This window comes from Anneissia japonica, unplaced genomic scaffold (genome assembly GCF_011630105.1).
Source record: "Anneissia japonica isolate Jap-2015-1 unplaced genomic scaffold, ASM1163010v1 scaffold172582_len1462937_cov174, whole genome shotgun sequence".
Lineage (NCBI taxonomy): Eukaryota > Metazoa > Echinodermata > Crinoidea > Comatulida > Comatulidae > Anneissia > Anneissia japonica.
Window position 1 is genome coordinate 286,833 of NW_022725666.1, and position 17,389 is coordinate 304,221.

At 35.7% G+C, this 17,389-nt stretch overlaps 1 protein-coding gene across 1 annotated transcript in view; it reads left to right on the plus strand.

Moving 5' to 3' along the window:
• The window catches only part of LOC117112818 (guanylate cyclase soluble subunit beta-1-like), a 60,800-nt gene extending 44,474 nt beyond the window's left edge, over positions 1 to 16,326 (plus strand). The window contains exons 7-8 of the mRNA XM_033255998.1: positions 13,532 to 13,686; positions 15,179 to 16,326. Coding sequence (XP_033111889.1) covers positions 13,532 to 13,686; positions 15,179 to 15,326 — 303 coding nt within the window. The 3' untranslated portion in view covers positions 15,327 to 16,326. The remainder of the gene's footprint in view (positions 1 to 13,531; positions 13,687 to 15,178) is intronic.
• The last annotated feature ends 1,063 nt before the right edge of the window (positions 16,327 to 17,389 follow it).

Genomic DNA, 17,389 nt, shown 5'->3' on the forward strand with positions numbered 1-17,389 from the left:
CCAACAATCACCGCTCATTATGACAGTGTACAGTACTACTAAAGACTCAAGAAGCACAATAACTTAATACAACGACTATGATTATAATAATGACGATGATGCTAATAATGACGATGGTAATAGTGATGATGATGATGATGACGATGATCACCAGTTTAACGGTAACGATTGAATACTTATTGAAGATGGGATTAAATCCGCTCTATAAATATTTCTCCTTTAAAAGAAAAATTATTTAGAAATATAAATGTACCTAGGTAAGCCTACATAATACAATTGATAATTGAGACCAATTTGTTTGATCCGCAATTTGGATATCACGCCTCATTAGGCAATTTCTGCGCGAGAAATTAGGGCGCGCTGTAAACCCGTGAAAACGAATGTGTCGAGAAGTCCTGGAAATTGCCAGTACAAACGGCTCAAAAACCCGTCAAATTTCCTGATACATTCACGGAGCAGGTTTTAACCATTAGAGGTGTTAACATTATCGAACCAATGGATAGCTTTGACAGTTGATTAACAGCCTGAGAGGGTAATTTGTCAGAGACAGAGAAATAAGTCACTCGACAACAATTCTTGAGATATACATCTACAATATCATTGAACTTAGAAATTACGTCACCAGTGGCATACGATATGTTCGGATTATTTACAGTATCTAATCCTGAATAGAGCTGAAACATTGGCTTCAATATAAGATTGACCCTTATTTAATACATTTATGTGGAAGTTTAACGTGTGATATTGTACTACGTAAAGTTCACGCAACTGCATAATAAATACCGTATAATTTGTTGAGATATGGCATGATTTTATAATGAACCTGTCTGAAATTTCAGTCAAACTTAACAAATGACCAATCAGAACAACGTTAAGAATACGCGCTTCTCCTACAAACACTCATGTGTCCCACCAACAAGGGTTTTAACAGTAATACATTTAAAAGTTCTTTCGCTTACGCTACCTTTATATGGGACCTTACCAACAATTTTGAAGAAGTGGGGCTTACCGGCCTATTGAACCTGATCGTCGTTGGAGTATATATACTTTTCTACAGTCCATGAGCTAGTCACCCTATCTTTGGAGCCGTCCGTATTTTGTCCTTGTCCAGTCTGAGGATAACGGTTCAATTGTTGTTTTTAGCTCTGCGGCACTTGGTTTGCTGTGCACTGAATTCGCCAGGGCGGCGAAAATACGCTTTTTACTCATACATAAATCATGGACCTATTAATAATAATAATAATAATAATTAATAGGTTCATGCTTAAATAACTGTGGTTATGTTAGCCTGGTTTGATCGTGTGTACGATACGAAAATATTATAGTTGGTATTTTTGTGTCAGCTCATCGGCTAAACAACCTTAGTACAATGAAGCAGCGCTCTCGGTTGCTGAAATAAGTGCAACGCGTATAACAGTGATGTTGACACAATGTTGACGTACGGTAAATGCTAATGCTCGGCCTTATAGCAATTTCTCTCATGTAATGTACTAGTAAACTATATTTAAATGTGCAGCTTTTACTGCGTGTACTTAATGCTGGAATCAAACGCCTTTATCATAACAGTTTAATTATAGACTCATTAAGGCCTATTAGTGATACATCATCCCGCGCAATAAGGAATTTAATGAGCAGTGGTTTCGCCGTTTACCTTGCATTACAATGAAGTATTAAACATGCACTATATGGTATCGCGTACATAGAGCAATATTCTCGCTTCATATCTCGTTTCAAAGCTTCTAACTTTTTACTTAGCCAATATTCAAATCAGAATACTGATAGGAATTTGACCCACTTTGCCATCAAAATCAGGATGGAAACTTGTATAGTGCGATTACAGACATTATCTTGAGGAGCTCACGCTTTAAAAGTTTTCAAAAGATATGCTCTATGCCTTGGCTATCCCTAGACATGAAAATAGGTTCCCGGTTGGAGCGTGTGTCCACTGCCTTTCATACGTTTACTAAACGATCGGAGAAAATCTGATAAAAATACAAAGCCTTGCCCGAGCGAGACACATATTTGCTTGTGACGCAATATCCCATCATGCCCCTTACCGGATTCACTCTTACAAGTAAATTTCCAGACGATAGCTAAGTGTCTACTGACCCCCACAGGGACCGGAGACATAAAACAGATACCGGTAGTTGTTTAACATCTGAACTGCAACGGTTGATTGTTTCTTCGGTACCGTAATATTGGCACTTTATAATGTTATTTTATAATTCCGTATTATTTTTTTTTTTTTGCCTGTTATTATTTGTCATACTACTGATGATTATTTCACTTCTTAAACACGCCTGGCATGCGGTGTTGTAAAAAAAATGCGTTATAACGCGTTATACTGTAACGCACTCGCACTGACGCACTTGATAAATTTAAATTTGTGTCGATGATGACACGGGTACGTAACATTGTAATATTGTTTTACTGTGTCTGTGTTTACACTTTATGTATATTGAACCAAGCGTCGAGATTTACTGGAAGTGTTCAGTTTCAATCGCAGGTATACTCAAATGGAACCATTGCAGTTGTACATGTTTTATTTTAATTTGTCACAGATGCAGATATCGTTGATCAGAATATCGTATGCTTGCTTCTTATTATAAACCCATATTATCTAAAACAATTTCCCATTAACGTAATGGTTATATACAGGCGAATGGTTGTGTAATTGCGTGTGACGGGCTACCAGACAGTCACGCGCACAATAATAGAATGGGTTCATATCTTTCGGTGTACTGTACTCCCAAAATGACCAACAAGGGGCCGTGTGAGTCCCTTGGACCCAACCACGACAAAATCAAATGACCCCGGTTGTGACCCACGTTCGTTAATGTTAACAGAATGTCTCGATGACCTGATTTTGATGGTTAACATTATCTCTGATTATCGGATGATTTCGTTTTCTTCACAGCTGCGGATGACGTACCTTTTCTCTTTAAATTTTACAGCGTCCTAATATAGTACCTACACAAGTCTACACATTTTAGTGTTACCACATAAAACCATCATTTCACAAGTAAAATCAACTTTGATGATGAAAATTATGTGTTTAAAGTGATCAAATTGTATGTATATTCTTTTCAAATTTGTCATGATCGAGCGTTCTTGAAGACGACATAAAAACCAAAGGACAATTCGTCTACACGTTATTTCTGACAAACCAGGTCGTACCAATGACACATCAAATTCCACGTTCTCGATAATATTACTATCACCAATTAAGACTAGACATTTTAAAAAGATCGTTAACTTAAATGTAATTATAAGACCATACAACGCGCTAAGTGAAAGTGTATTGATTAACGGCAATAGCTATCGATTAACAGGTTGATTGATCGATCAGTTTATTTAATTTGAAACTAAAATGATCCGCCAAAGCAAGAGGGGTGTTAGCAATCGGTATTCACAGTTTAACACACGGGAACTAATTTTTCGCTTGTCCAAGCTTGGAATGAATTAATAAACTTGTTTACAACATGCATGAACTCATGATAGGAATTGATAGACATTAAAAGGTATTATATTAATCAAGTTGCATATCAGCATAGCATGTGTTGGCGTGGTATTCATGTAAACCATTTATTAAAACTTAACCCTTATCTGTTAGCTGTAAAGCCTATAGCACTTTCTGTTACGAAAACTATTTTAAGATACGTTATTATTAGGCTATATGCTTCTAATGTTGCATGTTTCGGTAATTGCCAGGGGCGTGCGGTATTCAAAAAGAGAAGGAGCGCGGTGTATTGTGACTATAAAAAAGCCCCGTAATATTATTCCGTGTGATATTTCCTAGCATCAATTACCATATCAGAAACATCAATTCATCATTTTATCGTGATATGCAAGACATTTTTATTTCCTTTCTTATAGATAGCGAGCCCGCTGTCAGATTTGGTGTATCATGTAGAGCGGAACTACACATTTCCGAACGCTTCACAATTCTTTAAAAAATGAATACGAGCATAAATATCGCTAAAATGTGTCTGTCATTTCGCTTGTGATGTATTGCAAATTCGATATAAGTAATTCTAAAACTTTCGCCGTAAAAACGGCATTATTGTCACATTTGGAATGTGATTATGGAGTTTTCAATACTTCTTGCTGATCTCGGCATCTGGTCATCTGCGTATATAAATATCGATCGCTACATACATTACACATGTCACAGAAGAAGAGAATAACATAGGCCTACGGAGCAAGCGCACGAGGCAGTTTCGGTGCGACGATATCGACAATTTAAATTGGAAACTGCGTTTGCAAAATGTTACGAGCAATTTCTCCGCAGGCATAATCAGTCTTTTATACTAATTCTAAACTAAACTAAAATGTAGGCTTAATCAATTAGGACAATAGCCATCTAAAAACATTAATGAGGACACATGTATACGTATATCAGGTCTAGAAAATGTTTTAGGTCCGTGTGAAGACCTACAGTGGCCTATTATCATTCCATTCAAACTTTTGTCACCATTCCTTCTGGTGCTTTGTGTGGTATCGTAGGTTTTCATATTCGCTGGCCTATGGGCTTTTTTTTCATACTGTAGTTCATTATCTATTTCAACAAGTTTTTTTTTTGTACATGTTTAAACTTATTTTTCAACACAGTCCTCCGGGCACCCTATCTTTCTCTGTCTCGTGTTCTGGCCTACTTCCCTCCATATCACACCACTCCATTAATTTTATATTTGTAGGCTTTCACCGTTTCTGGCAAATAGGCGTCCTGGCATTTTCCCATTTTGTTTTTCATCACATTCTATTTTCATCGAAAGGAATGGGAACATTAAATTCAATAGTGGTAACCTGTAGGCCTAGCCAGCTGGTAATGACGTGTAGGCCTATATCCCTTGCCATCTTACGCATACCATGCGTTCGCAGCGCTCGGTAATAGTTTACTGTGAAAATAAATCATACGATTCCAGAGGAATTTATTAAGATATTTTAGTTTGTTTGTGTTTCTATTCAATGAAGATGGTGTATAGGTATGTTTCAAAGCTATCCTGAAAGAGCAGGCTTGGAGCTCTTACGCGCGCTATGCGCGGGTCGGCTGGGACAGGCAATAGCCTTATGGGGCTTCTGTATAATATATGTCAGTGACGTAGACAGAGGGCGGTATAATACGTGGGCTTAATGTTACCTATTATGTTTGACATAGAGGCTTACTCTAGCAGTTATACTAGTAGCTGTATATTACTAGTGAATTATATTAAGGAATGTAAAGCTCAACGCACACTGCGTCACCATCCATCGATGAATCCGTTCGTCTGTAAAGCACTTGCCCATAGGGGGATCAGAAGCAATGCATCGCGCGCATCTCAGCGCAATGTCAGACCATGGATTGCGTCGGCACTGCGTCAGCTGTCTAAATCTAGCTTAAGTGGTTCTGGATTTATTCCCTGATATTCTAAAAAAAAAAAAAAAAAAAAAAAAAAACTAGAACATGTTTTACGTAACATTTACAATGACACGAGACTCTTAACGCCACAACTGACATAACTCTTAAAATAACGAGGTGATCCACGCAAGTACCAGTAAACATCACATTAATTGTACATTAACATCCATATATAACCCTATTAAGAATGTTGTTGATGATGTTTGCAATTATAGTCGAGCAATTAGGCTACTTATCACAAATACTTAATAAAAAAAGTCCGTGAAATATCACCATTTAAATACAATTAACCTATTACCTATACGTTAAGCCCTGAGGATTACAGCGAAAATCGCTGTTTTGGGCCATTAAAAGTCACAAAAAATTGGAAAGTAGACCTATGCTTATATTTTTACTAAAATAATAAAATTTGTAGCTTATCACAAGCTATTAAGCACAAGGTCGGTGGTCTAGTGGTTAAGAAACCAGGTTAGTTAGGCCTTTCTGAAGGTCGTGGGTTCGAATCATTAGCCAGATTTTTTTTAACAAGCATTTGGGAACCTACTAAGAATTTAGTATGATAACACGACAGGTAGGGTAAAACATCATTCGTAACATAAATAATAATAATAATAATAATAATAATAATAATAATAATAATAATAATAATAATAATAATATAATAGGCATAAACATATTTTTTTGGGTCAAATACTCTTATATTACATTTTGGAAAAAGATAATGTTTTCTAACGGTTTTATTTATACAAACACAGTTTTATGTTTCTACACTGATGACATTTTATAAATAAATACATTGGACACATTTCGAACACCAGTTGGTCGTTCACGTGGTCGGTTACTCTTCAAACCAAAGGAAAATAATCAACTCCAAGAAAGTGACGTCAGAGGTTTGAAGAATTATTACAACATGTAATGTTGGGGCGGCCATAAATAACTAAAACAGATGCGACAATTGTACGTTATATCAGTACAGTCTTTTTCTGTCACTCACAAAAAAAAAACAAAAAACAAAAAAACAAAAAAAGAAACGCGTGTACACAGCTACGAACCATTTGGCATTTCATAATAATCATTAGATTTATAAATACAATTTGTGAATAATATTAACAAAGCGAGCACAAAACTCACAGTACCAATCCATTGTTCCATGATATACCGTGCTCCATCCTTTAGGTGGAGGTGGGGGATGGGGTGCTACTACTGTTCCATGAAATACTGCATATACTTGAAGTGTGGTGGGGGGGGGGAATCGCCATTATATCCCGTAATAAACTGCAGGGCCTAAACTTTACTTTGCACATCTCACTCATCTCGTGTACCAAATTCGTGTTTTCAGTGTCTCATCCATGAATTCTGCGTACGTATCGTTTTCTTTGTTGCACTCGTCTATAGCGCATATAATTGTACTTGGCGTAACGTATTTTCGAAGCCCGCGTAGGCTTCCGTATGTTTCCACCTCGAATGAAGTCCTGTTCTGTGAACACGCTCATCTCATGTGTTGGTACACTTACCTATGTATCAGTACCTTACACCTTAAGACGTTATACAATACGAATGTTTGCGAAGACTGAGAGTAGTGAAGGGAAAACGTAATTCTTCGATAGGAGTTTTTTGAATGTTATGGAAGAGTTTGTCCGATATTTTAATCACGAGGCATATTGTACGATCAGTTTTCTAAATGTGTTCTTACATTCATGTATCTAGCTGCCACTGTGATGGTGGATATAGTGTTGCTTCTTGCAAATGTGTGTTTACTTTAAACAGCAATATAGGTTTCTTCCGTGTTAGTATTTAACTTCTTCAGCCTATAATACCTTTTTGAAATGTTAAATAAATATAAATTAGGCCTACTGCAAACACCGTCATGTATCTACTGTAACTGTCGCTGTGATGGATAAGTGTTGCTTCCTTGCAAATGCGTGTTTTTTTTTTGTTTTTTTGTTTTTTGTTTTTTTTAACTTCAAACAGCAAAATACGTTTCTTCTGTGTTAGTATTTAACTTTTCCAGCCTGATTATCATATTTATTAATGTTTATTTATATCGCCTTCACCGATTGTGTTAAGCCCTGTTAACATAATGAAACATTAGGCCTACTAAGCAAACGCCATCATGTATCATCTGTCTGTGTGATGGATAGGTGTTGCTTCTTTGCGATGTATTAAAACATGTTGACGGAAAGAGCCATGGCCTGATGTAACGCGTTTGATTAATTAATAATAACCTCGCTATAACATCTTGAAATCCTCAGATTCAATCTCATCTGGAACTCAATGGGTTTGTAAAAGCATTCAAGAAGAATTTCACGTGAACATAACTGATCACTACTTCTTTCTGCTATAAATTACACAAACATGATCTACATCCATTTGTTATTATGAAGTTAACACCTGTAAGCAAGTTACTCAAGGTTAAGGGAAATTGAAAAACAAATTATAATAATGTTGTACATCAAAAGATTCGTTTATATTAATTACATATTCTACCAACGGCATTTTTCTAAATATAAACATTCAGTCCAGACATCCGTCGATGTTTTTGCCGTACAATGTATTCTGTTTGTGTGCATTTTAACACAGATGAAATATATGACCTTTAATTAAAAGGCATATTTAATCTGCAAAATAAGACGAAGTTCGGACTTCGTATATAAAGTAGGCCAAAGTATATAGATACTCTAACATTTTAGTCACATCGAGCCTGTAAAACTTTACCTATTGCAAAAATACAGGTCACCCTCCAATTAAAGACACTTTTGGGACCGGGCTTCTCATGGTACGGTTGGATAGGTTTCAACCTGACCACTTTTTAACGGACCAAAAGTGAATTGATTAGGTTTTGAATATCAAAAAAGGCTAACTTCCACCTTTATGTTTAGACGCCACCTACTCCCTCTTGACATAACTCAGGAACGACAAGTCTATGAACTCTGGGGTGAACGGTTAATAGATTAATTTTCTTCCCTTTAGTATAAGATTTATAATGATTGATTAAGAAACTAAGATGCATTTTTTCTTCAGTTGAAATTCAGTGTTTATGTGGGCTTAGCTTTTATCCAAATCAAGTAGGTCAATTACTACACAATAAGCTTGTGCAGAAAATTACACTTGCCTACGGACTTGCATTCATTTCTTCACTAAATTTCCCAGTCAACTAACAAGAAAAAAAAAACATGCCTTTATCTTTATATTTATTCCTGATAGTTCTAGAATGCAACATTATTTTTTATAAATAATTATACTGTAAATATACCATTTTTAAGCAATTCTCTTAAATAATTATGTCAAGCGCGGATCCAGAGTTCACCCTGACTATCGCACAGATGGTTTCTCAGGGTGGGCGGGGTCATGAGAAGAGAGCTAGCTTGTTCTGTCGCTGGAAGACAAATTCTAGTGGGGTGGGAGATCTTTGGCTCCTCCTTCGAAAAGTTTTGTTTTCTAGATGCTTTGAAATGCATTTCGTACATTATGAGACGTCTATTATTGAATACACTCTAAATTCATAGCTTTTCCCTACTTTACTATGGACAATATAATAATTATGATGATGAAGAAGATGATGATAAGGAAGAAGAGGAGGAGGAGGAGGAAGCTAGGTGATGACAGGTTCCTGTGAAAGATTAATTAACAGGCCGTTTTATGTGAAGTGTCAAGAGAGGCCCGTAGCCTAAGTTATGTTTGGGAATTTGACGACATTATCGTCGTCGTCAAATGTTCAATACACACAGTCGGACAATAGTTATATGATTACGTCCACCGAAGTGGAAAGTTTAACCTAATAATTTTGATATGTTTTATGTTGTTTGTTGAATGGTCTTTAATGATATTACAGTCTAATTTGAAAACAACATAAGGAAGTCCAGTCTTTGAACTTCAAAAATGTGCGCAGCTCAATATATACATTTCTATTTCCTGAAATTATAAGAAAGGTTGTTTGTTGAATGGTCTTTAGTGATATTACAGTCGAATATGACCACAACATAAGGAAGTACTCTCTTTTAACTTTTAAACTTCTAAACTTTGCGTAGCTCAATATACATTTATATTTTCTTAAATCATAAGGAAGTTCAGTCGTTAAATTAGTATAGATAGTACTGAGAATTTTGATTGACCAGTGTCCATTTCAGATATCTAAATTTTAGAAAATTACGTTATGCATGCAACGACGTGAGAACTTTGACCTAATAACTTTGATATGTATATGTTTATGTTGTTTGTTGAATGGACCTCTTTAATAATAATATTACAGTATAATATCGCCACAACCGCAGGAAGTCCATTCTGTAAATGTTTAGCATTATACCTGTCTCTTATACACATCTAGATGTGTATAAGAGACAGCCTATATTGTAGGCCTATACTGTATGTAGAGTATTCATTTATCACTTTTAAAGTAAATCAAAACAAAAACATTTTGTTTCATTAAAACATCCATGGTAGCGCCAGGATTTACTCGACAGAGAGACCAATGTCCAATACCAGGGGGAGGGCATCTTGGAGCGTGGATGTCCCCGACGGAATCGGAAGTGGGCTGGTGCACCGAAAGATCCAACAATAGGAATAGGTAAGTCTTTAATCGAGTTTATACTCTAATAATCAGTATAAATTTCATAGAACATTACCCCACCCCTCCCCCCTTTCTAACGAATTGTGTTGTAAATATTTTATCCACTAACATAAGTACATTAATGTACATGAAACGCCAAACTTACTTCAGTAGTCTTAAATTGATTAAATAATAATAATAATAGGCCTAATAATAAACATTTATATAGCGCCAATTCAAAAATTTATCAAAGGCGCAGGAGAAAACAAACTCAGTAACATTTGGGTGAAAGGTGAAACTTTAAGTTCTAAATAGAATACACTTATGTTTATATATTTTTACCTTATGTGTTAAAGTAGAAAAACTTAAAAACTAAATATATCCTCAAGTTGTATAACACGAGGACTTGAGGACTATACCACAGAACCTTGAGAATAATATTTTCTTTGTCCAACCATGTAGGTTTCTAGGTTATTTCCTGGTTTAACACAAAAGGAACATTGTTTACCACAGAAACCAGATTAAAGAGTTTAATTTTTTGCATAAGGTATTTTTTTATGTTGTTTGTTGAATGGTCTTTAATGATATTACAGTCTAATTTGAAAACAACATAAGGAAGTCCGCTCTTCGAACTTCAAAAATTTGCGCAGCTCAATATATACATTTATATTTCCTGAAATTATAAGAAAGGTTGTTTGTTGAATGGTCTTTAGTGATATTACAGTCGAATATGACCACAACATAAGGAAGTACTCTCTTTTAACTTTTAAACTTCTAAACTTTGCGTAGCTCAATATACATTTATATTTTCTTAAATCATAAGGAAGTTCAGTCGTTAAATTAGTATAGATTGTACTGAGAATTTTGATTGACCAGTGTCCATTTCAGATATCCAAATTTTAGAAAATTACGTTATGCATGCAACGACGTGAGAACTTTGACCTAATAACTTTGATATGTATATGTTTATGTTGTTTGTTGAATGGACCTCTTTAATAATAATATTACAGTCTAAATATCGCCACAACCGCAGGAAGTCCACTCTGTAAATGTTTAGCATAATATAGTACAGAGAATTTCGATTGTTTATCAATATCATTATACACATGTTGGATCCAATTTCAAAAACATTACGTTTTATGCATGACATGAAGAAGAAAGTACAAACATAATAATTTTGATATGTACATGTTTTATGTTATGTGTTGATTGGTCTTAGTTAATAATACTACAGTTTAAAATTTATATAATGATAACAACTCGGTCACTTATGCTTAAAGGAAGCAGAATAATGCAATTCTTTCTACAATTGTACTCCAACCAAAACCAACTTGATTGACCACCAGGCTCTGCAATAGCAATAGCAATATTTTTAAAATATCATTTTGTCTCTCACCCTGAACTTCGCCATGTCGAACGCCGAACGGTGCATTGGTCTAGATCCGCGCCTGCATGTATTGATTAAAATGTACCATAGCCATTACCGTAGCCAGCTATTGGAACAGTTGGGACAGTCCCACACATTTTTTCAAATGGTCCACATTTTTAAAAATGGGTCCAAATTTTATGCATTATTGAGTCCACTTTTGAAAATTGGTCCATATTTCTCATATATAGCCTAGAATGGGTAAACTTTTAAGAAAATGGGTCCAGCCTTTTCATATTGTTACGTAAAATGGGTCAACTTTTAAGAAAATGGATCCAAATGAACTTACGCGTAAAGTGGGTCCACCCTGATATTGTCTCGCACTGTTTGAAAATCCTGGCTACGGCATTGTAATATGATTTTTCATTCATAGGTCTTGATTTTTGTCAATGTCAAAAAGCAAAATACTAAAATAACAATACTGTGAGCAACTTTTCTCTTGAAACAGAGGGTGTATACAATGGAAAAATAGCAAATTTTTTCCTGGGGCCTCCGGCCCTTGAACCCCGACCGGGGGCCTCCCAGCCTCAGTGCTCGCTTCACTTGCAACCTGACTACTTCAATTCTCTTAGTTACGGCCCTCTCTCTAATTAGAACGAATAAAAATAAGACATTTGTTAAATTGAGATCACAGAAAATTGGCCTTTAATCCAGTGGTGGTCTTTAATTGGAAGACCTGGATTGGAGACCTGCACACTGTTTATTTTCTGCAAACAAAATCTGGCCTTATCATATCATTTCTTACCATTTTGCGATTGAACAAAGTTGGTCAAATTAATTTACAATACATCGGGGTTTTTTTTTTCAATATCCGATACTACCTTTTTATATATTTTTATCAGTATTAGTTTAATTATTGTAGTATAATACGCCTATTATATAATTTTTATTTTCTTTGATATACTTTTTCCAAAATTCCAAGTTTATAAATGTTTGCCATATGGTTTGCCTTATGCCAACATGAATTAAACCTGAATTTTAATTTTGATTTGAATGGTAGGACAACTGTTAAACACGAAGCATGGGGCAGCGAATTCTCACTGAGTTAATAGTACAATACGGTTGTTTAAGCTGTTGCTGGCCGCCGCCGTGATAATATTTTAAAGTCTTTTAGGCTACATGCCGTGTTTTGGCCATTTAAATTTACTCATGACTAATTCCAAACTAACTGTTTTAGCTTCCATGTTTAATCAACCTTCTACCTAGGAAATGGAATGGAGTAGAGTTGAATAGCTTAGGGGTTAAGATGCTGCCTTCCAATCCCAGCCTTTCAAAATGATAAATGATTAAATAAAAAATAAATAAAGTAAAAAAAAAAAGAATACATTTATTTGTGACGAACCTAAATAAGTTTATGATTACAGAGTAAAAATTACAGGATTTTAGGCAATGCATTTGTTTACATAACCGACAAAACCAACCGTGCTGGACTGAATTGCTCAAAAGTCTTTTACTCGTCATTGTATAAATTGTACAGAGTAACAGTATATTTGAATATAATTGCTATATAATCTTTAAAGTATCCCTTTTATCCTCGAAGAACCACTCGACAGTGATTTGTTTCTCTTTCTTGTAACCCACCAGTTACCTTTTTGTACTTGTATTGTTATTTTTTGTTGAATCTTATATGTGCACTTGTTCATGTTTCTTGATAACGAACGAAATAAATTAAACGAAATATAATTCAAGACCACCTTTTGGACCTGAACATTTGGGGTAAAGGTCTCGGAAGTTGGTGTCCGATTAAAGGGTTAGCTTTGTGTTAAAAGATTGAAGATCGTTATGTTAGTCTATCCAAATTAAAAGGGTCGCGAATTGGAGGATGCACTTTAATGAAATAAAGTATTTTACATGTTGTAACTTTGCAAATCGGTCAAAATTCGTGAAATCACAGTAGCGCGTCAAAACGAGCGCGTATTTGTTGTCAAGCAATTTTGTATTCTTTATCACACAAAAAGTCCTTAACGACAGCAGCGCGTATTTTGACGCGCTTTTTTGATTTCACATTGTGTTAGTTCGTGATGTGAGCGACGAAATGATCATAGTAGAATGGTTTTTGTGAAAGCCACCTTCACGTGCGTACACACATTCAAGTGTAACGTACGTGGGAGTAAGTTTGTATAGATTATATCTTGTTACCTTTATCGTGATTTTCTTTTAGATAACGATTGGTATCCATAGCGGAGAAGTAGTGACAGGTGTGATAGGCCACAAGATGCCGCGATACTGTCTTTTCGGCAACACGGTGAACCTCACAAGCAGGACGGAAACCACGGGTGTGAAGGGAAAAATAAACGTTTCCGAACCAGCCTACAAGTAAGTTGATCCACCTCCCTTTACAGCCTCCCCACATTATCGTAACAATCTACAGAATATCAGAGATCTCCCCCTTCAGCGATGCCCAGGTTATCCCAACAATCTATATTATCAGGTGATCTACAAAATTATGACATCACTCTCCGTCCATTCACCCAACTTTTCGTCACGCAGTTGCTCACAGATATTATATCCACGCTTCATCATAATCGATGTGTAATTTGCGTTAAGCCTCAGGCACACTGCGTTAAGAATGGGGCACACTGCGTCAGCAATGCATACCGTGTTAGCCATGACCTTTCTGTGACCCAATATCAAACTATGACTTCTTTTGCGACTCCTGATCGCGTATGCTGACCTAATGGTGGAAGCATCGTGGACCCTATACGAACATGCGCGCCATAAACTGCCATAAACACGCATCTGTGTACATCACACATTGACACGCGCAGCGTCAAAGTGTAAATCACTCAATAAATATCTGACACAATTTGTCGGTATAGACAACGCTAACAATTACTTTCTCACTGTGCTAATTTGTATGTCATGCCATTTTACGTGTCCTACAGCACGTTTCGATAAAATATGAAATGCGTTACCAAATTTAAATCAAGAAACCTGATATACAAACGCCTGAAAAGCCAATTATACGAATATACGAACCAACCATCATAAAATTGTGATTATCAATGTACTAGCGACAATGAAAACATATTGAAAATGCAAAGTAGTTTATTATGCAGAACTGTGTATAATAAGTATGCATACTATTGTGATATAATAATCTATTGTGCTGTTTTACTAACTCCCTTCAAAGATTTGTTTCCATAAAACCGTTACATTGCTAAAGTGGAATCAATCGGTCTCTGCGTTGTCTTCTACATTTTTTAAAAAGGCTCCCTGATCCGTCCCCGATGACATTAAAAACTAACACTGAATATAATTATGACAACAGCAGCAACAGTAGCAACAATTATAGTAATAATAAGCCAAATTTAATTTTTCAAAAATAGCAAACACTTTTTTCTAATGTAATTAATCAATTAATTAGGTCAGGTTGTTCAGATAAGAACCTTTGTATAAAAAAGTAATTTTGATTAACCTTTTCTCAAACGATTTACTTGATGTTAATTATAGTACATGTAATTGAAACTAAAAGAATGCATGCATCTAGTCCGACATGTTTTACCAAAACAAAATTAATAGGCTCAATATTATTTATTGTTATTTAGTTCAATGATAATAATAACCTGTATAGATTTATGAATACAAATAGGCCCTACATACGGTAACTGACTATAGTTGTTTATGTCTAATGGTATACAAACATACATTAATTCCAGGCGCATAAAGACCTATATAGTATGGGACATAAATAAACATATTAATTATCCATCGCGCGACAGTTGTAGGGCAAACGGCTACATAAGATTTTAAGTAATCTGTATATATGAGGGCGCGCTCTTAATTCATTTTCTCATTGTATTTTCAGCCATCTGATCTCTCCTGAATCGTTCGATCCAAGCTTTGAATTCGAGTATCGAGGAGGGGTGAAAATGAAGGGGAAGTCTGAGCCAATGCAGTGTTGGTTCCTCACCCAGAAGTCACCAACCAATGGAATCAATGACCACGAGCAATAAGTAAAGCCGGGAGTAAAGCACACTCGTGCAGAACTACAATGGACCATCCTAGGGTGTCAATCAAACTTAATAACTGACCAATCAGAACAAGTCCAGGGAGACGCGTATGTCCGTTAAACACGCATGTCTCACAAACGCACGTGTTTACGTACAGTACATTATTATGTTTTGTTGGGAATCTTAGGGGCGGAGCTTAGCGGAGAGGCCTATTATTAATCACTGTCCTACCCACGTGACGGACACGACGACACTTCTTGAGGCATGCATGCTCGAAGTGTTAAACACAACTATGCCTATTGATTGTTTGTATCTGTGAAATCAATGTTATTTCTAAACACATTGTCATGATAGGTGCTATAATGAGCATTTGTATGCATAAAAATTCCACACTTTGTATTTGGTAATTTCGCCCAATCTACATATCTGTACTCCGCTCCATTCTATTGTTAATCGTATTTTCATTTATCTCACACGAGCGGTGGAGCATTGACATCACACGCGCGAGAAGACGTGTATGCCTATCAGCGTTTTTGTTATATTTCCCAGCGTAGGTTTCAGTCGATAGTCTACGGAAATCAACGGAATGTTATATAGCTCATGTTCGATGAGTAAGGCTACCTTGAACCCTGACCCAAACGTACAAAACTTTGCAACTGGTTTCCGGCCCCACGAGCGTTGATATTGAATCGGAGTATCGATTCACCGCATTTTCAAGTAACGACAAGAAGACACGCGAAGACACGCACAAGTGCGTGTGATCACTGCGTGTCAGTCGTGAATCGATAGCACTCAGCATTGCACACAGGACACGCAAGAAATACGTGTATTGGCAATTAAATGATTGTTCTTTAGATATAATAGGCTTATTTATAGTTTAAATGTATATGTTCAAAAGAAATACGTGTAATTGCAATCAACTTATTGTTCTTAGACATAATAGGCCTATATATAGTGTATACATACATACATATATATATATATATATATATATATATATATATGTATGTATGTATGTATGTGTGTGTATGTATGTGTATAGGTATATATATATATATGTGTGTATATGTATATATATATGTATACATACATATATATATATATATGTATATGTACTCAAAAATATATATATATATATATGCCCTATAAATACGGTAAATTCATATATATGTATATATAATATTAATATAATGGTAAAGTAAAGAGTAAAGGGTTATAAAATTATACATATCAATAATTGTCTAAAGATATTATACCTGCACAACAGTGTATATTATGAATCTATTGTAAATAAGTATAAAATATATGTCCATTTATAACCATAACACTTGCGGTATTTTATCGAGTCGAATTAGTACTTAGTCTCAGTAACACTGCGAATTGTCAAATACATTTAGATTTACGTATATTATTTGTGAGCGTTATTGTTAGGTTGTACAATTGTCACGCATTTCGCTCGTTAGCCTTCTCAAGGCGATCTGGCGCGTAAATCACACCAGAATTAATTCGTACTTGTCTGCGCACAAATAAATTAACCGTAACAAAATGCGCTAATTTTACTATCTACAGTATATCATTACTGTACTCAGAATAATGCTGTCCTAAAATATTTAGTTACCGAATGACGATGTATTTTTAATTGTATATTAACTGTCAGTGGCTGTGAGTGGCATTTTCGGGTGAATTCGTATTGCATACGTACGTAAGTAACCAAGTGGCGCAGTCCCGCGTGCGCACGTCATCATAACTATTCACTTATTAAAATGAGTTTTGTAAATCGTCATAACGTAAACGTTACATCGCCACATTTATGGCGCATTCACACACCGAATTTGAATTTTCGAATCGAACAGACTACCGAACCGATCTGAAAATCGAGTCAGTGTGTGTATGAATAGGGACTCTGGCGTTTGGCGCATCGGAATTCTTCGGTTCGGATCCAATGTGAAAGTAGCATTAGAGGCGTAGGCTGGTTTCGGCGTGGGAAGGAAGTGCGAAAATTGAAGTAATTATACACAAACCCGACCAATTCGTGGCCTGTCCATGAAAAACTAGATTAGCTAATT